We start from the raw sequence: 23228 nt of genomic DNA on the forward strand, positions 1-23228 counted from the left end.
AGATTACTTCTAAAAACAACCATTTACTTGACCTTTTTCAATTTATAAAGGTATTCTTTAAAGAGGAATGTGATTTTTTGGAAAGAACATTCCAGAAGTGTGCTTTTGGGCAGAAGCTGAAGGTGTATGTTGAAGCTTGCATTGAGCAGATGTGGCTGATGTGTGTTCAGGACCCTCAGATGACTATACACATTGCAGTACCCGGGACTCCAATTGACAAAGACTTGTTTAAATTCTATAACAAGAAGGGGAAAACTGTGCATTTGACGGTGTGGCCTGTCGTGTACCTCCATAAAGATGGACCCCTGGTCAGCAAAGGATATGTTCTGCCTAAATAATGCCCCCCACCACCATTCTTGTCTTTTTCACTGATGCAGTGTCCTTTATAGCCCTCAAACAAATTTGTCGTTATTTAGCTCACCTGAGCCAAAGGCTCAACTGAGCTTTTCTGATCAATACTTTCCTTTGTTTGTCGTTGGCATCGTTGTCATAAACTTTTCACATTTTCATCTTCTTCTCCAAAACCACTGGGCTAATTTCAACCAAACTTGGCACATAGCATCCTTGAATGAAAGGGATTCAAGTCTGTTCAAATGAAGGTCCATGCCTCCTTCAAAGGGGAGATGATCACAAAAATGTAATATTAGGGTGGGTCATTTAAAAATCTTTTTATCAAAAACCACTGGACCAGAAAAACTGAATTTTACTTGAAAGCTTTCTGACATAGTGGTGATTTGAGTTTGTTAAAATCATGACCCCTGGGGGTATGTTGGGGCCACAATAGGGGATCAAATATATACATACGGATATATAAAGAAAATCTGTAAAAATCTTCTCAAGAACCACTGGGCCAGAAGATGAAGATTTTATTGAAGGCTTCCTGGTATAGAGCAGATTAAAATTTGTTCAGATCATGGCCCCCAAGGGTTAAGAGTGAGACCACTTTAGGGGATCAAAGTTTTACATGCTGATGTATAGGAAAATTGTCTTATCCAGAACCATTGGGCCAAATTCAAACAAACTTGATAAAAATCATCTTTAGATGAAGGGGATTCAAACTTGTTCAAATGAAGTGCCATGCCCCCTTCAAAGGAGGGATATTCACAAAAATGCAAAAATAGGGTGGGGTCATATAAAAATCATCCTCTCAAGTACCACTGGGCCAGGAAATTAAATATTTACATGAAAGCTTCCTGACAAAGTGGAAATTCAAGTTTTTAAATATCATGACCTCTAGGGTTAGGATGGGGCCACAATAGGGGATCAAAGGTTAACATGCAAATGTATAGGGAAAACTTGGCACAAATCTATTAATATGAAAGGCCATACCCATCGACAAGGACATATGACAATTGATGAATTTATAGTCAAGTTTAATAATTAAGTTTGATAATTAATGAATTTTTAATCGTTACCTTTGAAAAGTTTTCTCTGATCCAAGCTGCTTGTATAATGATAGTTTTGCTCAAGCTTGTATATTGCTAGGAACTGCTGCTTAGGTGAGCGATGTGGCCAGTGGGCCTCTTGTTTATATAATATTATGTTATTAGCATTTTTCTGCATTCAGGCAACACTTTCAGGAATACCACTGTATGATAACTTTGCGATAACAAAGGACACTGAATTCTGTGAATTATCTACAGGGTTATAAATATTGAATGAAACGCAGCTATTTGATGCAATAGTAGTTTTTGCTTTTTTATAATTCTTATTTAGGGCAATCATTCTAACAGAATGTATATTTTGTTTTGTCTACATATTGTTACTATTATTTACATATGTAAAATATGCAACTTTCTAAAATACTTATAAAAGAGATATATGATGTATTTCTGTTGCAGCATGTTTGTTTGCATTTGTGAAGTTTTGATGCTTGATAACGTATGATGTGCATCACCTAAACATTCTAATTTAAAGAACAAGGTACGGTTGTATACATAAAAAGGCCCAAAAAATTTCTCTCTATAAAATGTGTCTGGAATTAACCTTAATCAGCGTTTTAAGAAAGTAAAATAAATGCCAGGTATACTATGTCAACAAAATCAGAAGGATAGTCGTAAATGGATATCATTATGACATCATGAATAAGACATTTCCCACCTTTTTCTCAAAATAAGCCTGAAAACTGTCAAATGTCATACAAATTATTGCTCAGGAAAAGATGTGCGCATTTGTCGAGCAAAATGAAAATGATATAAATTGTGTATTATTTTGAGATGAAAAACATGCTTCAATGTGAATTTACTCGACGCATGCGCTGTATGTTTTCTAAAAGGGAAACCACCTGAATTTGTGGATATTTTCATTGAAAATGGCATTTTTGCAATTTTATGCCAACTTCAAGCTCTCGTCATATGACACAAATCATTTTGCTGATCAAACTGAGTGAATTTTGGGATTGCTAAACTATTCCTTAATTGAATGCCAGGATTTGAGCTCCAAGTGAAATCATCAATATTTTGGGCCAGATGACTGTAGAAACTGTACCTACTTCTTTATTGTAATTAGAGACTTCATTAGTGAATGTGAATCGCTTCACTGAAAGCATGAATCCATTATAAGCGTGTTTGCTGTAACCAGGTTTTATAGTACTTTTGTTAGGAGGTGCGAATATTTACTTTGACGGTTTATTTACATTCACAACAGAACTGCAGTATTGTTATAGTAGCCTGTGTTTGTTTGTGGTTTTGTAGAACAACTTCAACATTTCTTACACAATTCATCAAAATCAAAGGAATACCTTCCAAAGTGATACAGGCTCCTATCTCTATCCAGTGATTGGGGTTTCAGAATTTCCTCTATACCACCATTTTAGTGTGTTTTGTATCAGATTTCAATATTTTGCATGTTTGCTATTTTTAGCAAAGATCTGGGATATATTTAGAGAAAGTTCAAAAAATTAGTTTAATAGAGAATTTCCTATTCTTGTAAATAAGATTGAAGTCACATTTCTCAACTGATTTTCATGAAATCAGATGGGTGAAGGTCACTAGAAGGCAAATATTTACCACATATGTTAATATGGATGCCACATATGTTGTTAAGGATGCCACACATGTTGATAGGGATGTCACATGTGTTAATAGAGATGCCACACATGTTTTAGGGGTGCCACACGTGTTGTAGGGCTGTCACACATGTAGGGATGTCACACGTGTTGTAGGGATGTCACACATGTTGTAGGAATGTCACACGTGTTGTAGGGATGTCACACGTGTTGTAGGGATGTCACATGTGTTGTAGGGATGCCATACATGTGTTTAGAGATGCCACATATGTTGGTTGGGATGCCTCATGTGGTGATAGGGATGCCACATGTGGTGATAGGGATGCCTCACGTGGTGCCTATAGGGATGCCACATGTGGTGAACTATTTGTTTCTAGGCCAGATAGGGGCTGAACTCACAGTGTCTTTCTAACTGATTGAAAATTTTCAAGGAAATTATTGTTAAACTCTCCACATTTACAGAAAACAACTGATAAAACCATTGTTGGTAAATATTGATAAGATCTAGTCAGGGGAGGACAGCTAGCAGCTACTGTAATCTAGAGGACAAACATAATATTGATAAGATCTAGTCAGGGGAGGACAGCTGGCAGCTACTGTAATCTGGAGGACAAACATTGGTTTATGTAATTCAGTGGTGGGTTGTTTTTTTTTTTTTAAAGTACTTCTTTTGTATTGTATATAGATTCATTGAACTTGTATATCTATTTATATTTTTGAATAAAAAAATATATTGTGAAACTGGAACAGATTTGAATGAGTTACCTGATGTTTATACAGAAAAATGAAATAAATATTGTCATTTTTTTCCGTATCAGAGGGTAGCCACTTTCAGAAATCAACTTTTCAAATCAGAAATATTATAGGCTGATATCATCAGAAATATTATAAGATGATATCATCAGAAATATTATAAGCTGATATCAGAAGAAATGTTATAAGCTGATATCAGAAGAAATGTTATAAGATGATATCACAAATATTATAACTGATATCATTAGGAATTTTATAAGCTGATGTCAGAAATATTATAAGCTGAGATCATCAGAAATATTATGAACCGATATCATCAGAATTATCATAAAGTGATATCAGAAATATTATAAGCTATCATCAGAAATATCAGCTGATATCATCCGAAATATTATAAGCTCATATCAGAAATATAAGCTGATATCAGAAATATTATAAGCTGAGATCATCAGAAATATAAGCTGATATCAAAAATATTATAAGCTGATATCATCATAAATTTTATAAGCTGATATCATCAGAAATATTATAAGCTGATATCATCAGAAATTTTTATAAGCTGATATCAGAAATATAAGCTGATACCCTCAGAAATATTATAAGCTGATATCAGAAATGTTAGCTGATATCATCAGAAATATTATAAGCTGATATCAGAAATAAGCTGATAGCAGAAATATTATAAACTAATAGCAGAAGAAATATAAGCTGATATCAGAAATATTACCTGATATCAGAAATATTACCCGATATTATCAGAAATATTATAAGCTGATATCAGCTTATTAGGTTTGACTGTTTCTAAGATATTGTTTATAAAAATGTGTATCGGCACAGGAATTATCTGTAAAAATGGAGAGCAATCAAATATACACAAATCAATTACTTTCCACATATTATCAAGAAATGTTCTCAATCCCATTGTAAAAGGTCATTTATTGGAAAGGAAATTTTATGCAGCTCAATGATAAAATGACAATTGATAAATATACTATTTTAGAGCAAGAATCTGTCAACATAATCTCTCTCTCTCTCTCTCTCTCTCTCTCTCTCTCTCTCTCTCTCTCTCTCTCTCTCTCTCTCTTGCATGAAAAGCAAAGATAAACAATGATCATTTTATGTAAATGTAAACTTCTTTGGCCCAATGGTTTTTGAGAATATTTTTTAAAGATTTTCTCTATATATTTGTATGTCAAACTTTGATCCCCTATTCTGGCCCCACTCTATCACTGGGGGCCATAATTTTAACAAACTTGAATCTAAATTTTGCTGGATCAGAGGTTCTTGAGAAGGTTTTAAGGATTTTCCCTATATATTTGCATATAAATCTTTGATCCCCTATTGTGGCCCACCCTACCTTCGGGGTCATGGTTTTAAAAAACTTGAATCTGCACTTTGTCAGAAAGCTTTCATGTAAATATAAACTTTTCTTGTCCAATGGTTCTTGAATAAAAGATTTTTAAAGATTTTCCCTATATATTTCTATGTAAATCTTTGATTTCCTATTATGGCCCACCCTACCTCCAGGGGTCATGCTATAAAGAAACTTGAATCTGCGCTATGTCAGGAAGCTTTCATGTAAATTTGTACTTTCCTGTCCAGTGGTTTATGAGAAAAAGATTTACCCTATATATTCGCATGTAAATATTTGATCCCCTATTGTGGTCTCCCCCTACTTCCAGAGGTCATGGTTTTAATAAACTTGAATCTACACTATGTCAGGATTGATTGATTAAATATTGTTTAACGTCCATCTCGCGAATATTTCACTCATATGAAGACGTCACCACTGCCGGTGAAGGGCTGCAAAATTTAGGCCTATGCTCGGCGCTTATGGCCATTGGGGGTACTGAGGACATATTCTAACCCGGATCATGTAAATTTCAGTTCTTCTGGCCCAGTGGTTCTTGAGAAGATTTTTAAATGACCCCATTTTTTGTGATTATCTCCCCTTTGAAAGCCCTTCACCCAAGAATGCTTTTTGCCAAGTTTGGTTGAAATTGGCCCTGTGGTTCTGGAGAAGTCGAAAATGTGAAAAGTTTACAGACGAACAACAGGCGATCAGAAAAGCTGAGCTAAAAAAAAAAGAGTGAGCTCTATATCTTGACATTCCTATATGAATGCAAGTTCTGTTGACATGTAAACAAACAAATGAACAAGTGAAGTAAACTAACTATGATCATTCTCATAAAGCCTATAAAGAATACAAAACCATATATATATATATATAAATATATATATATACACACACAAGCTCTTGCGTGATCCCCTATTGTGGCCCACCCTACCTTCGGGGTCATGGTTTTAAAAAACTTGAACTTTTATTTCGAATTCACAGGAAACACGTCCTGCCACACAAACAACTGCATATACCTCATAAGCTGCAAAGCATGCCAGAAGCAATACGTTGGTGAAACAGGAGATCTCCGCAAACGTATTAATAACCACCGGTCGACCATCAAAACCAAAAGAATCACTGAGCCTGTTGGAGAACATTTCAACCTAGATGGCCACAAATGGGAAGACATGATTGTCGTGGTTATTGATCACAACCAAACCTGGAGCTCCACAGATAGAAAGAAAAATTCTGGATGCATAGATTAAAGTCATTCCGTCCTAGCGGCATGAACAAAATTATTGACTTTGCCAGAATGAACATTGGCTAAACCTATTCCTGATATAACAATGTTATTCTCCCTCTGATAAACGACAACGGTTTATTTCTCATAACTTTATTTCTCTTAAGATATCTGCGTACCGCCTCATATTACCAACGATACATCGCCTTGCTTCACCAACTGGATGCATAGCAGTGCCAGCACTGCCAACGTCGTTGGCACTCATCATCAACAAGTTCCATTTTTAGTTTTTTACAAGTAACCAATAGCTTAGACATTACGCCAATTTCATTTACTATTATCTAAAATTTAGATTCTCAATAGTTTGATCTAGGGGAGAATACCACGATGTACGAATTAAGTGTTTCACCTTTTGATCGGCCAAGTTAGTTCTTCCATTAATTAATTTCACACTTTACCGACTGATACCACGGTGACCAGACACCCTGATTGTTATTCTTTTTTGAGTCAATAACAAAGCCTGCAACATGTAATCCGCTGGAAAAGTGTTTAGCTAGTTTTGTAGTGTAGCTTTAGTGCTTATTGTTAATTATATTTGTGTTTTCTCCATAATGTAATCCTTTCACGTCCTGACGAAGGGACAGGTTGTCCCGAAAATTTGACAATTCCAATTGTTCATGTCGTTGGTCATTCTAGTGCTTTATATAATTATTTTCCCTGACCATTGTATCTATTTAATATAGATCCGACAGTTTTGGATACTGAATGTTGCTGGTTCTTCAGTGCTTTATATATATATATATATTCCTGTGAATTCGAAATAAAAGACACCTCAGAGTCGTCCATTGCAAGTAGATATTAACGGCGAAATAACAACTCGACTTTATGACAAAGGGGATGATTTAAGCCTCTTCATCGTCAACTTCCGATATTTATGTAGCTATATTCCATTATTACCTGCACATGGTGTTTATATCTCTCAACTGATTCGACACGGAAGAGCTTGTTCTGCGTATGGTCAGTTTTTAAATCGAGGCAGACTACTGACAAACAAGTTGATGGTGCAGGGGTTTGAACAATTTCGTTTTAAGTCAGCATTTCGCACATTCTATGGTCGTTAAACGATCTAGTTTGCCAGTACAACCTATCATTGGGTTAAATGCTGTCTGACGTGTTTCTTAGCTAGTGTTGGACCGTTCTTGGCATACTGATTTTGATTACGGATAACTCCGTTTACCTGATCAAGATATAGGGCTCATGGCGGATGTGACCGGTCGAAAGGGGGTGCTTACTCCTCCTAGACACCTCTGATCCCCCTCTGGTATATCCAGGGGTCCGTGTTTGCCCAACTTTCTATTTTGTGTTGCTTATAAGGTCAATTCAACTTAATTGATAGATTATCATCCCCGCCCGCCCTTCAACCCCCCCCCCCCCGAATTTTTTTATTTTGTGAAACTTGCGATTTCCGGAATATTGTCATGTCCGACTCCGGTATTTACACTTCTTGTTTACATTTCCGGTATAGCAACGTGAAAAGCCACGTGAAGAAAATATATAGATCTATATGGGTTTCTTATTTCTCACGTTCTTACAGGCGTAAATCTTAAAGAAGTTAGGTATATTTCTGTTTGAAATTAAAGCTTAACCTGGAATGATGTCTGTGAAAATAGCATAGATTAATATCCACCTGGCAGTAAATGATGCGCATCTGTTAAAAAAAAAAAAAGCATGTCTTTAATATTTTTCTCAGAAAATAAAAATTAAAAAATAAAATCCTCCCACCCGCCCCATTCGTTTTGTTGACCCTGGATGATAATATCCTAATTAAGTTGAATTGGCTTAAGAGTTATGAGATTGATCACTGTTTGTTATCTTCAACTTTCGTACATTTATAAAATTGAATACTGTTTTGTTATCTTCAACTTCTGTATCTAAATGATTAGGCCTACTCGATTAATATATTATTGAAACAAACTCATTAGATAACTATAAAATCAACTACAATGAGATATGCTTGTGTTTGAGAAAAACGATCTTTCGAAACTCCAGTTCTCGTAATAGACCATAGAGAAAGGCTTAAAAAGATCCCACGGGGGTTCGATCACTGCAACAAAATTATCAGATATCATTTGATGACGACACTTTTGAACCAAATCATCAGACGACACAATGAAACAAAATTATCAGACGACACTATTAAACAAAATTATCAGACGACACTATTAAACAAAATTATCAGACGACACTGTTAAACAAAATCATCAGACGACACTATTAAACAAAATTTCCAGACGACACAATGCTAATAGTAAAAACATGCATTGCGAATTGCGATCCCTGCTGTAAGGGATACTCTTTCGCACTGTGTTTTATCGCCAATTACACTTGTTAAGCGATTTAGACCCGTTTGAAATTCGCCCCGACATAGAACTTTGTGCTATAAGAAAAAGTAAGAGAGAAATTGGGTTGCACAGTCGGCAATAGGAGCGAGAATAAAACAGGGGTGAATATTTTTTTGTATACACTTCTAGAATTTTCAGTAAATCGTTCCTGTTTTATTTTAAATTAAAACATTTTTGTTACGCAATTCTTTGTCTTTTTAGGCTTTCATATAGAAGAAAGTCCACTTGTAGTGAAAAGGTTACCTGCAGGTGTGCAATAAGTTGACAATTGCTGTCCATTATTTTTAAGAATGGACAGATACTGCCCGTTCTTAAAAATAATGGACAGTAATTGTCAACTTATTGGACAGTGCTAGGTAAACCCAATAACTTATTAGACGTCTACAGGTAGGCTGAAAACAAGAGAAAGACAATACATTTGTCAAAGAGATACACATTGAATTTTAAATTCCCTACAAGTAATAACTTGAATCAACACAGATATCGGAAAAATCACTGAAACACTTAAAATCGATATTTCCCTTTAGTAGAATTCTCTGCTTTAACTCGTAAGATTCACAATTTTTTAAGTCCATTGGTCATTATTATATCGCATCAAAACTTAAATTTGAAAGACATATTTCCATACTGTATTTGAATTTCCCTGGATTCAGAGGCACATTCCGAAACTTCTTCACAACGCTTTTTAATGTTTTCTTTATTAGCATATCCTAATTCTGAATTATTATTTTCGCTTTCATGAATAATTTCATTTCACGAGATAGGCGTATTGGGTTCTTTTGGCTGGCGTTAATTATTTCTTCATCCAAATATTCGAAAACACAATGCTTTTCAGATCAAAATTTGGCATCATAACTTTCTCACCCTCCATATCCAAAATATAGCACATATTTGCAGTACTTTCATTAAAATCCTTAAATTTTGATCGTGCAATGAAAATGCTCTCCCATCAGAGGAAGACCTGTTGATATGGCTCAGTACTATCGAAAGAGTGAATATAAAACCTGCAGTACAAGACTACTTACATGTACCTGACACTGTCCAATAAGTGAACAAAAGAAACAGAATTCTACGCAAGACTGACAATAGTCAGACTATTCAAAATAGTTTTATTCATAATTATCAAATTATCATTGTCAATGGGTTTACCTGGATCTATCCATTCTTAGAACAAAAGATGTAATGTTTTAAGTAGGATATAAGCCTCAAACTGTCCATTCTGTGATAGAAAGAACTGATCTCGGCCCTACGGGCCTCGATCAGTATATAGATTACAATCATCAAAGTTATATCTCCCATGAAGAATATATGGTAACAATCCCCTTGTCACTTGTGTATTCAATATACTAGCTTAATAGATAAAGATATGAAACATCTGAAATGGTTGTGCTAATTAGCGGCATAAGTTGCCCTATGTCCATTCGCATTTATCGTGCATCAGCAGAGCTATCCAGGACTAATAGCATGATGTCGGAACATTGCTATTAGTCTCATAAATCGTTTGAAGTGTCCCAATGTCCATTTGAAGGGTAGAAATAATGGCTTCCGATTTCCGTTGTATTTACATCTCCCATACAATGAAATACGGCCAATCCATCTCATCCGTACAAACATTATTGTGACCACACTACTTAACAGTCTCATTTTATCTTTGACTTTTACCTGGAAATGTGCAACAAGACGTCCCTTGTTCTGAACTTGGTGTTGGTCGTTCATTGAATAGTTTTACGGCTTTGCTTATAATACATCGTGTGTGATTGTATTTTTCAACCTCCTTGATTCAATCAAGTTTCTTTGAGTCGCAGTAGTCAGAATGACAATTCATTGTGATTTGGAAAGGGATATACTTTAACTAGGGATTACGTTAATCCAATTAATATTAAATAAACTTGTTCGAGGTTTGACAAGTTAGTGCAGAACAATGATATTTACAAAAGTATTTATCCCGATTTGTGTAATAAATGCTTGCCTATCTAATCTGACTTTCGCCAGCAGAACAGCAATGGAACATTTGTACGAGACTTTATTGATGAACTATAATCCATATGTACGTCCAAATTCTAATCAGGCTGACAACATCACGATAGCCATGCAACTGATCTCTATCAATGGGCTGGACGAACTCTCGGGTATCCTCTCGACGGTAGTGTATGTTGACATACTCTGGAAAGATTCTAGAATGGTATGGAACAAAACAGACTATAGCGATATCCGGTATATTCTTCTTCCACAAAAGTTGGTTTGGAAACCTGACTTGATTGTCACCAATCCGGTGAACCAAGTCCGGAAAATGGGATTTGATGACATCATGATACGCTATAGAAACGACGGAGCGGCTCTGTGGTATATTGGTGACTACATAGAAACGTCATGTGACATCGACGTCACACACTTTCCGTTCGATCGACAGATGTGCAAAATTGTAATGAGAACTTGGAATTACAGAAATCATGAGCTCCAACTTTTCATTTTTCAAGGAGGCATAAGTCTTTTAAACTTTACAGAAAATGGGGAATGGATTATATATGACACGACCTCTGAGAGAGTCAAAGACGGCCCTTTCGAATCTATTCATTTCAAATTATATCTAGAGCGCCGGTCTTTTTTCTTCATCGTTAACCTGTTCATGCCAGTTTTGTTACTGGTTCTGCTCAACTGCACTGTATTTCTTCTTTCAGCAGATTCGGGAGAGAGGGTGGGGTACGCCATCACGTGTCTGCTATCAATCACAGTGTATCTAACTCTAGTGTCGGACACCATCCCCAAAACTTCAAAACCAATCTCTGTCTTGTCCGTTATATTGATGACCCTACTTATTTTTTCAGCATTTATTTGCTTTTTAACCATTATTGGTCTCCGATTTCATTTTCGCAACGATGAAAAACCTCTCCCAACGTGGCTAAAGAAACTGATTCGAGGTTTAAGATGCATCACGTCAAAGAAATGTTATCGACAAACAAGGATAGAATCGACAGAAAATGAACATCATTCAAAAACAAGCACCAGTGAAGAACTGATGCAACCAGAGAACAGAAGGTTTAGAGGATACTCACAGCAAGTAAACAACAATAAACCCGTGGTATCGCTAGTGCGAAATTCTGAGGAACAGTTGGAGCCATGGGTTTTTAAACAGGCTGTCCGAATTGGTGACGATTCTGAAGTTATCTATGAAGATTACAAGGAATTGAACATTCCGGAAGACAAAGTAGAAACGTGGAAAACGTTCGCCAAGATGTTCGACAAGTACTGCTTTATTTTGTGTGTCAGTACAGTAGTGCTGGTGGCAGCTTTTTATGCCTTGATCTGTATTGGACGTCTGTCCGTATGAATTCGTATGCATCAAAACTTTAATTTGCTCAAGATGGAGGGATCACAATGGGTGTGACCTGTCGATATGAGATGCATACTCCATCTAGGCACCTTTGATGTTTCCAGTGCAGGTAACGAATAGCGAATGTAGTAAATCCTATAAATATTTCTTTTATAAAGAATACAAGAATGGGAACAGATCAAACACGGACTCCTTGAGACACCAAAAATGTGGTCACGTGGTTAGGAGGAGTAGACATCCCCTGTAATACGATTTTTTCCAGTAACATCACGCCAAGATAAAGGGTTCACGGCTGGTGGGATCGGTCAACAATGTATGCTTTCTCCTCCTAGGCACCTGATGTCCAGGGGTCTGTGTTTTTTGCCCTTCTCTTATTTTTATATTCTTTATAGGATTTATAAGATTGATCACTGTTCGTTATTTTCACTTATTCATTGTAATATCTATATTTCTGAATAAATGCATTATACCCTCTAGCATTTTAGAAAGGTGTTGTTTGCTTTTAATTTGTCTTACCTACTGCCAGTTCGTTAAACTCAAATTTACTAACAAATTTACTTGGTACCAATTTGGATGTATTTCGTTGATATCTATACATTTATTGAATATTCAGGGTTACAAATAACGCCGATGTGCGTTATATTATGATTGTACTGATGTACAGTGACATGATAAGTTTGGTAATTTGACACGAGATGAAGGAGTGTGCGTTATACTGATCTTTCCTCGTCTGTGAAATATGGACAGGAAGCATTAGGTGAAGATCACGAACACGAGTAGAACAAAGAAGAGCAAAATGCGCTTTGTTGCATTGGACATGTTATTGAAATTGTTGGTGCTAAGTGGATCTGTTTTGCTCATAATATTTAGATTACTAGTAATTTTCATATTTTCAGTGCTAAAGTGATCCATTCCACACTTTTCTGCTCCTTGTTTTAACATATTTTGAGGTTGAAAGGGAATAAATGACTTGGAACAATATCTTATTTCAATCATTGTCCATCAAAGGCTCTTTAAACCACCGCGAGTTGTGGATGATATTCCTACTGCCAGTTCGTTAAACTCAAATTTACTAACAAAAGTATGGATGCCGTCAACATTAGCAACATTCTTCGTCATAAAAAAAGTCTTGCATTCCAGTTCAAGTCTACATCCTGTATTTCCTACAAATATACTTCTACATTTGCATCGAAACTTTTTAAATTACAAACAAACTTTGCAATGCCTAGATCCACAACCCGCGGTGTTTTCTAGAGCCTGTGATGGACAACATCCATTATAATTGAGTTCAGTCTATATTCTGGTGTAGAAAATTCAAAGTACGTGTGATAATGTGTTATTTTGAAGTGTTTTTAAACTTAAAATAATCTAAATTTAAGTATTGATATACCAATTAAATACTTGTAAATAAATAATACAAAATCAATACTTAAATAAAATACATGTACATATTACTAACCAGCACTGCATGTTTCTATTACTGAAGTATAACCAAAGTTATCTTTCTTTAGAATAAGAGTTGTCTTTAGTGTTTTATTCATTCAAGACCAGTATAGGCAGAGGACTAGTTTAGAGGTCAATAGTCTTTGATTGGTCACTGTAAGTATTCCTGGAATTTTACTGGAAGGTATTGGAGGTCAAAGTTCTGGAGAGTTTTATTCTGTACAGTTAAATCACTTGGAAGTTAGCAGTCATTGAGATTGTCAGTGCCATACATATATATTTTGTCATTATTTAAGAATGGGTTTATGCCTTTGTGTATTTGGAAAAAGTCCCATCACATTCACAACCTCGGTTTTTCAATTGGCGACAGAACTTCATCTCTATTATGAATTCTGTCCAGGATTATGCCAGACGATGGACTAAATATGACAAAAGAACTTGATACATTGATAGAATGGATTAAAAGTATAAAAGGAATATTAAAATCCCCCATTAGACGTATAAAACAAAAGTACGTACCATCTATCCTTCTGTGTTTGGTAAACCAGAAGTGATAAAAGAATTAGATAGGTTACATGAGAAATATGAAAGGCGAAGATAACGAACAGTGATCAATCTCATAACTCCTATAAGCAATACAAAATAGATAGTCGGACAAACACGGACCCCTGGACACACCAGAGGTGGGATCAGGTACCTAGGAGGGGTAAGCATCTCCTGTCGACCGGCCACATCCGCCGTGAGCCCTATATCCTGATCAGGTAAACGGAGTTATCCGTAGTCATCAAAACCAGTGTGCCAAATATATTTTTGTTCCAGCTGACAAAGCTTGTAACAACATTGTCTATGTTTGTAAGGCTCATTATTAAAACTCTATTTTAACGAACTTGGCATTAATTTCATTTTTGGTAATCGTATTTATACTCCAAAAGACGAAATTCTTCAAAACCATGCTTCAGTTTTAGACATATTTAATATCCCAGTCAATAGGTTGGATGAATATGAGTTACCGTACCTACACTGGATTCCTAAACTATATAAAAACCTTTACAAACAAAGATACATTGCTTGATCCAGTAAATGTTCTACCAAGCCCCTATTTTTGCTCCTCACAAAAATATTAACATCTGTGAAGGAGAAACTTTAAACGTATTGTGCAACTACATATGCCAGAAGTGGTGTAAATTAAATGGATATTCTAAAAAATTCTAAAGTACTTTCAGTAAACTTGAAATCGCACAATTTTTCTGAAATCAACAACATCAAAACGTATAACTTCAACACTTTACACGACCATTCCTCACGATAAATTAAAGACTAGACTTTTTGACATCATAGACAGTTGCTTCTTCGACAAAAATGGAAAACGCAAATATTCCTATCTAGTGATCAGTCATCCAAAAAATTACTTTATTAAACGCCACTCTGATTCCACGCACAAGTACTCTGAGGTTGAAATTTAAAAAATCTGCTGGAGTTCCTCATTGACAATATTTTCGTGGTCTTTGGTGATCAGATCTTCGAACAGTTTGTTGAAATCCCCATGGGCACAAACTGTGCTCCTTTGTTAGGTGACCTGTTTTTATATTCCTATGAAGCAGAATTTATTCCAAACCTTTTAAGCGGAAAGAAAAAATCTCTTGCTGTGGCCTTCAACTCGACATCTAGATATATCGACGACCTATTATCTATTAACAATAATAATTTTCATTCATATGTCGATTCGATATATCCCAGTGAACTCGATATCAAAGACACCACAGAGTGGTCCACTTCTACTTCATACTTAGATATTTTATTGAAAGTAGATATTAACGGCAAAATAACAACTCAACTTTATGACAAATGAGACGATTTCAGCGTCTCCATCGTAAATTTCCCATATTTATGTAGCAATATTCCATTATCACCTGCATATGATGTTTACATCTCTCAACTGATTCGATACGCAAGAGCTTGTTCTGCGTATGGTCAGTTTTTAAATCAAGGCAAGCTACTGACAAAGAAGTTGATGGTACATGTACAGGGATTTCAACAGTCTCGTTTAAAGTCAGCATTTCGTAAATTCTATGGTCGTTATAACGATCTAGTTTGCCAATACAAACTATAATTGAGTCAAATGCTGTCTGATGTGCTTCATACCGATTGTTAGAAAGTTCATGGCATACTGATTTTGACTACGAATAATTCCGTTTACCCGATCAAGATATAGGGCTCACGGTGGGTGTGACCGGTCGACAGGGGATTAATGAGAGTCACGCTATTCCTACATTGTATAAATTATAATTGCATCCGTATGGACATGCAATACCTAGATTCCTGATCCAGTGATCTTCTCGTTATCTACGAAAAGGGTTACTTAATGTTGGATTGTTTGTATGATGGTAAATATTCTTAGAATCCTGACCCTCATGGACAAAATGAAGTAGTCAGAGGAATTAAAATGTTTATATAGCAGTTGGTTATCACCATCATTTATTTGAAATTTGTGCCCCGATATTCTTTAATTAATAACCCTTGGTTTCATCGACATAAATTAAAGTTGCAATCATTAGCGTACGTGCACTATTAGAAGATTTCAAGTCAATATTCTCAAACGTTTTGGTACAGAAACTACGTCTGGTGAGATTACTACTAAATGAATTTCTAGTGATCAGTATATCACCAGTTTTACAATTTTTTACAGAACATTTTGAGATCGAGGACATGGGATCTGAAAAGGAATCATCAAAAGTATCTCTTAATGGAACGTGGCAATCTTTAATTTGGGTTATACGAATTTTCATTTCAGTACCAAAGCTGACTATTTGACGACTGTTCATATGACTTATAGTGAATATGAAATTGTACTGTACTGGTTTGTTCGATGTAGAATTAGGGCAAATGGCGCAGTAAATTAAATTTTTAAGCTGATTCTGTTTTCTTCTTTAATGTAGTTACGACACTTCATCTAGGGTTGCCACATTTTTTAATTGATGGGATACCCTCAGGGGATGTAAAATGGTCTCTGGTTAGCATTGTTTTTTTATTTATTTATTTTTTAGATCGGGGGTCTGTCATCGGCTGTTGATAAACTATCTGGGTTGCATAATATTTCTGTTTCCTGGATTATGTGTAACCTTGCTTGTACTTTGTGGATCTGGTACTGACAGGTATCGGGTGTTGTAAGACAGATCACGGAGCATAATGAATTTCAGGCTCAGTCTTACACATGTACTGAAGTCATCAAGGTCATGTTACAGAGAAAGTCACCGAACATCAACCGGACACAGATCAGAAATACCCGGATTTTCTACATGTCAGCATGACTGTTTAAGTGCAAACATTTTGGGAAGACTATATCGGACTAAACAATTTAGTTAATTCTAATTTGTTATATTATACAATTTATGAATACAAAATGAAATGTATGCTCCGAAATAAAGAAACGATGGAAAGAAGTTTTGTTCAATAATGTTGAAACACGGTCTACAAAAGATTGGAAACATCATTTTAGTTTGTATTAAGAATAGTTCTACCAGCCACTTGACAGATAATAAGTTAACTTGTCATTCTGGTTGCCGACTAATCAGATGTTCTGTGTTAACTTGTCAGATATTAATCTTGAAAACCTTGTCAAAATGGCATGACAATGCCATTAACTTTTCAACATATCTCTCTGATAAGTAGACATAATTTCTGACGAAGGAACAAAGTTCACGTTCATTTACTCTCTCAAAATCATTTAAAAGATATTGTACACTAAGACAATGAAAAATATGTAAATATACATTTATGTAAATATGTAAATATACATTTATGTAAATATGTAAATATACATTTATGTAAATATGTAAATATACATTTATGGCCTGACATGCAAGATACAGATGATAAAAATCAGGGATGCAATTTAAAGAATAATGGAGGCTAAATCATATTTTTTTTTATGCATACACAGTTTGTTTTTCCAGCGACATTGATCTGGTTTTGAATTACATAGGAAATTGTAAATATAGTGTTTGTAAACATTGTTCTTCCGTATGAAAGGTGAAGATAACGAAAAGTGTTTAATCTCATAACTCCTACATGTATAAGGAGTACAAAATAGAGAGTTGGGCAAACACTGACCCCTGAATATATAAGAGGTGGGGTCAGGTTCCTAGGAGGAGTAAGCATCCCCTGTCGACTGATCACATCCGCCATGAACCCTAAATTTTGATCAGGTAAACGGAGTAATCCGTAGTCAGAATCAGTGTAAAAGAGCATTGTACACTCTGTACACTCCAAATTCATTTGTTATATTAGTATACAATATGCACATCACATTACGTTCCTTTTTACATTTAAAGTCCGATTCAAAAAAGCTAATTCATCATGTATCAGTTTCAGCTGCCATGCACTTTTGTATAGATTGATCCTGTAGTGTTAATCCATTTCTATCGTGGTTAAATAAAAACTTATTATTCCTAATATTATATTTTCCACTTCAAAATTCGCTGTATACAGTGGATCCATGGGTTCATGCTATTGTTGTCTTTGAGGATAAGTGACTCAAATAGCAATAAACAATTCGGATTTCCAATATTTCAGCTTGAGCATCACTGAAGAGACATTTTTTTGTCGAAATGTGCACCTGGTGCATCAAAATTGGTACGGTATAAATTCTACATTAATATAAACCCGTGCTATTCTGGACTAATTAATGAACACCATGACAAATACAAAAAAAAAAAAAAACCCAAAAAACGTTGCACTATATACTTTGGGAGGCTAGATAATGATAAAGTATGTGGCTTAAATAAACAGCTTCAATAGTATCAAGGTTTCCCAAACTCCGTGAAAGGTGAAGATAACAAAAAGGGATCAATTTCACAACTCTCGTAAGGAACACAAAATAAAGATTTGGGCAAACACGGACCCCTGGATATACCATAAGTGGGATCAGGTGTCTAGGAGGAGTAAGCATCCCCTGTCGACCGGTCACACCTGCCGTGAGCCCTATGTCTTGATCAGATAAAAGGATATTGAATAATTTTATAGGATTTATATAAAAATAAATGTTTATTTTTGAATAATAATGAAAGTGAAGTAGATGAAATTCACATGATTGTTAAAGAAGTAGAAGATGCCCTTTTTATGTACTTGAGAGACTTTTTTGAATTTGTAAATATAAGAAAAATCTTAACTTTTCTAAAGATGTGTGCGGTAAATGATTACATGTATTCTTATTTCATGTTTTCATGAAGAGAAATTGTGTGTAAGTTTCTACCAAGAGATTTGTATGAAAATATAATTTCTTTGAAAAAACATGTTCTTCCCAGAGACCCCAATGTAAAATTCTAGGTGAAATAAACCAAGCAGTGTCCCGTGGGGATCCGGGTTAGAAGAGGTCATCAGTACCCCTTGCATGACGTAAGATGCGACTAAATGGGGCGGTCCTTCGTCGGACGAGACCGCAAAAACCGAGGCCCCGTGTTACAACAATTATGGCTCATAGTAGGCCATGAGCACCGAATATTGGCCTATAACTTTTGCAGCCCTTCACTGGCAATGGTGACGTCTCCATATGAGTGAAAAATTCTCGAGAGGGACGTTAAACATAATCAACCGATAAGTAACAGTTAACACAATTTTCAAAATCCCTATGGCATCTTCGCAAGCTTAGTGTCCGATTCGCTTACTCTCATCTCCCTCTTGGCGGTTTTAGTCACATTTCTAAGCCTTCAAAATATCGCGCTTTGACTTTTCAAGGCATCCAATCAAATTGCACCATACATACAGTTTGACTTGAGTAATGGTGGCCCCCATGTCTGTGGACCCAGTGTCTAGCCTGTGTTGTCGCCTTTGCCATGGCATTTTGTCTATTAAAAAAAAAACCAAAACAAAGACGGACGATTTTCGAAGAAAGTTTTCGGATTTAGGATCAACTTTAAGAGAAATTCGATCATGTACATCATCCAAACGATGAGATAGAGGACGGTATATTTTGGAATAAATTGAACAAACTCAGCAAAATAGGGAACGATATCAAAACAAAAGTAGAAACGTTGAAATCCGAAAGGCATGCTTTGATACATGATTTACGCCTTAATTAAACACAAAGGTGACATAGGCGGACAGCAGGCAAGCACACATATAAATTAAAAAACCCCAACATTTTATTGTTTTCATCTGTAAACATATAAATCATAATACGTTACCTGATTGGTTAGACTCGCTCTCTCCGGTAGGTGGCAGTTCAGTCGCAACGAAATCCGCCAAGGGGGAGATGTCCCTAAGGTGGATTATTTTTATTTGATGAATCCTTCAAAATGATACCATGTTTACACAAAACTTCCACCATCCATTTACTAGATATGACATATGGTCGTTCTACATTGAGTGTCTTAATGAAACTAAAATCCCGTTCATTTGCTAGATGACAGAAAGATCTGTCATCTAAAAGGTTGACTTAGTGCCAGAAGTTTGATTGTATGAGTTTGTGTTTTAGTATTTACTGCAGGTGTTTCAGTCCTTTACATTTTAATGAAAGTGAAGATTCCAAACAGTGATTAGTTAATAGAATATAAAAAACAAAACCATGAGAATAAAAATTCACGTAATTCTATTTAAAACAAAACTACATATTGTAGTTTGTTATTTTGTATTGTTTATGCCTGAATAAATTCGCAAGACTCTGGAACATTAAGAAACGTTCCGTTTGCTTTAGATTTATACCGATGTACATGTATTAGTATTTGTAAAATTGTACATAATTCATTTAAACCTACCGGACATCAGATATAATAGGTAAGTCATAATTGTCATAATTACATCCCTTGCTCTGATCGGAATGAGGACATATACACGACTCCACGCATTTAGAGCCTGTAAATAAAATTATGCGGTATTTGTCGTGATCATTTGACCAGCAAGTCCGGAGAAGATGGCATTTACTAGCTGTTTTGTGATTTTGATAATAATTTCTTGCTCGTTCACTTTCACACTCGCCAACAGGACAGCAGTGGAACAGTTGTACCAAACTTTACTGACGAATTACAATCCGTACATACGACCAAACTCCAACCAGAAACAGCAGACGGTGGTCGAGGCGTCCATGCGTTTGATCTCCATTAATGGCCTGGATGAACCCTCGGGTACCCTGTCCTCAGTGGTGAATGTTGACATATCTTGGAATGACTCGAGGATGGTATGGAACATGGAGGACTATGGAAACACTCGGCAGATACTCGTTCCACAAAATTTGGTTTGGAAACCTGACTTGGTGGTCACTAATGCGGCGAAGGAAATACGGAAACTGGGATTTGATGACATCATGATACGCTATACAAGTGATGGTTTGGCGCTATGGTATACTGGTAACTATTTAGAAACGTCATGTGACATTGATGTCAGATATTTTCCGTTCGACCGACAGATGTGTAAAATTGAGGTGATTCCTTGGAATTACAGACAACGCGAACTCCAACTTTCAATTCCTCGAAACGACATTGATCTGTCAAATTTTACTGCACACGGAGAATGGATTTTAGATGACACAGCCGTTGAAAGAGTCGGGGACGGTCCATTTGAATACATCAATTTCAAGATATATTTAGTGCGTCGACCCTCTTTCTTCATCGTGAACCTCATTATGCCAGTTGTGTTGCTGACTCTTCTCAACTGCATGGTGTTTCTTATTTCGGCAGATTCCGGGGAAAGGGTGGGGTATGCCATCACGTGTCTGCTATCAATGACAGTGTATCTGACTTTTGTGTCGGACACCATACCCAAAACATCGAAACCCATTTGCATATTGTCTTTCATACTGATGATTTTACTTGTTTTATCAGCTTTTATTTGTATTTTAACCATTTCTAGCCTGAGATTTCATTTTCACAAAGAAGATAAGCCTCTACCACCATGGTTAAAGAAACTGACCAAAGCTTTAAGAGGTAAAAGGATCAAGAAATATTGGTCTGTATTCATCAAGTGTGATTGTCGACAAAGAAGAATAGAATCGGCGGAAAAAGGCGATTCAAAAACAAAGTCCAATATGCAAGCAGAGAATATGAACGGCGAATTCAGACGATATTCACAGGAAGCAGACAACAGCAAACCCGTGGAATTGTTAGTGAGAGATTCTGAGGAGGGGTCAACGTCAGGGGTTCAAAGAAAATTTTCCCAAGTTGGTGAGGATTCTGAAATTATTTACGAGGATTACAATGGAGTGACTATTCCGGAACATAAATTGGAAACGTGGAAAACGTTCGCCAAGCTGTTCGATAAATACTGCTTCATTTTGTGTGTCAGTTTAGTATTTGTACTGGGAGCTTTGTATGTCATAATCGCTTTCGAACGTCTGTCATTGTGAGGAAACTATATAGTTAGATGTCCATTCTGTGTCTGTCCATTTGATGTATATTAAAATTATTTAAAATCTTCGAGGGAATCAGATTCAGGGACATTTATATCTTTATTATTATTATTATTTTTTTTTTTTTTTTTTTATCTCTTTGGACATTTAAAGTGGCCGATCAAAGATTACGAAGTTACATCAGAATCTTTTCATGAAATTGCAGCACAGATACTGTGCGGGGACATCTTCACTACTATACCTCATAGCTGCAGCACAGGGTAAAAATTATATTTTATTTAAAATAAAACATATATAAGTTGCTACAACGTATTCACTCAAAAAGGTCTTTACGTGTATTTTATATTTTAATTAAATACATTACACAAACAAAAGTGCATGCATGTTTAAACGAAGGAATTCGTGCGTTTTTTTGTCCAAAAAGTAAAAGTAATAAGGAAAAAATTTGCAAGAAATACATGTCATTCTTTTGCTTTGCTAGCCTCGTCGCTATCAATCGACAAGATTTCACACGGACACTTGTATTGCTCGGGTTCGATTTTATTATTAAAGGACATATCTCATGTTTTCAAAGTATACAATATTACATGCATTTTGTCTTCTTTATGCTTATAGTAATTAATTCTAATAGTTCGTTCGCAGAAATTTTTGCGATAATTAACCACAATACAGACTTAAATCTAAGCCCCGATTTCAAAAAGTCAAGTTAATTAGGTAGGTAGTCACGTGGTACAGTGACGTCACATGCGCCCTTCGGATTGTGAAAGTACTGCGAGATATTATTAAAAACTCAACGTTTAGGGGCCTAATTAATTTACCGTGGGCAACATTTAAATCGATGTTGATAAATTGTCCGAGTTTTATATGTGTTCGCCACCAGTGCACACCTATAACGATGTAAATACCCAAATATAGCGAGTAAAGCGTGTATGAAATCGGCAAAATTGTGAGTAAATAATGTTTAAATGGGTCGCTGTCTACTAGCTGTTTGGGGATGTTATTCCTTTATACATCTGTAATTGGCGCTGTTTTTCTAAAATAAACAGTGCAATCATTATTTATTTTTGGATTAGACAAATTATGATGCGTTAAATTGTTGACAACTAGGCCCTATGCCAAGCTATTGTCACGCGTGCATTTCGGAAAGAAAGAAAGAGACAACACACACACAAATCAATAAAAATATTCAAATTTAAAGTGGTAATCACATTATTTTATTTTGATAAAGCAATCTTATTACTATTTTTGAATTGTGATCTGCACGTCTTTAGGAAGTACGAAGTGGGAGCACGGCGTTGTAGCCTACTGACGCACACAAGATGCTACGAGTTCAATAAAGAAATAATTTTATAATTCAATTTAAAGTTAGGAAATA

The 23228-nt window shown here is 35.7% G+C and overlaps 3 protein-coding genes across 3 annotated transcripts in view; all 3 read left to right on the forward strand.

The window, feature by feature from the left end:
* LOC125677872 (uncharacterized) overlaps positions 1-3759 on the forward strand; it is a 29974-nt gene extending 26215 nt beyond the window's left edge. The window contains exon 10 of the mRNA XM_056156527.1: positions 51-3759. Within this exon, the coding sequence (XP_056012502.1) occupies positions 51-338 (288 nt within the window). The 3' untranslated portion in view covers positions 339-3759. The remainder of the gene's footprint in view (positions 1-50) is intronic.
* A 6903-nt stretch (positions 3760-10662) lies between these two features.
* Positions 10663-12252, forward strand: LOC125677866 (neuronal acetylcholine receptor subunit alpha-6-like). Its single transcript, XM_048915977.2, has one exon. It carries the CDS (start codon positions 10663-10665, stop codon positions 12067-12069), a length of 1407 nt encoding a protein of 468 aa, XP_048771934.2. The 3' UTR covers positions 12070-12252.
* An 8170-nt stretch (positions 12253-20422) lies between these two features.
* On the forward strand, positions 20423-22409 carry LOC125679836 (acetylcholine receptor subunit alpha-1-B-like). The gene has a single exon (XM_048919295.2). The coding sequence runs from the start codon at positions 20423-20425 to the stop codon at positions 21848-21850; it is 1428 nt and encodes a 475-aa protein (XP_048775252.2). The 3' UTR covers positions 21851-22409.
* Positions 22410-23228: the final 819 nt, after the last annotated feature.

The sequence above is a fragment of the Ostrea edulis genome, chromosome 2 (genome assembly GCF_947568905.1).
Source record: "Ostrea edulis chromosome 2, xbOstEdul1.1, whole genome shotgun sequence".
Taxonomy (NCBI): domain Eukaryota; kingdom Metazoa; phylum Mollusca; class Bivalvia; order Ostreida; family Ostreidae; genus Ostrea; species Ostrea edulis.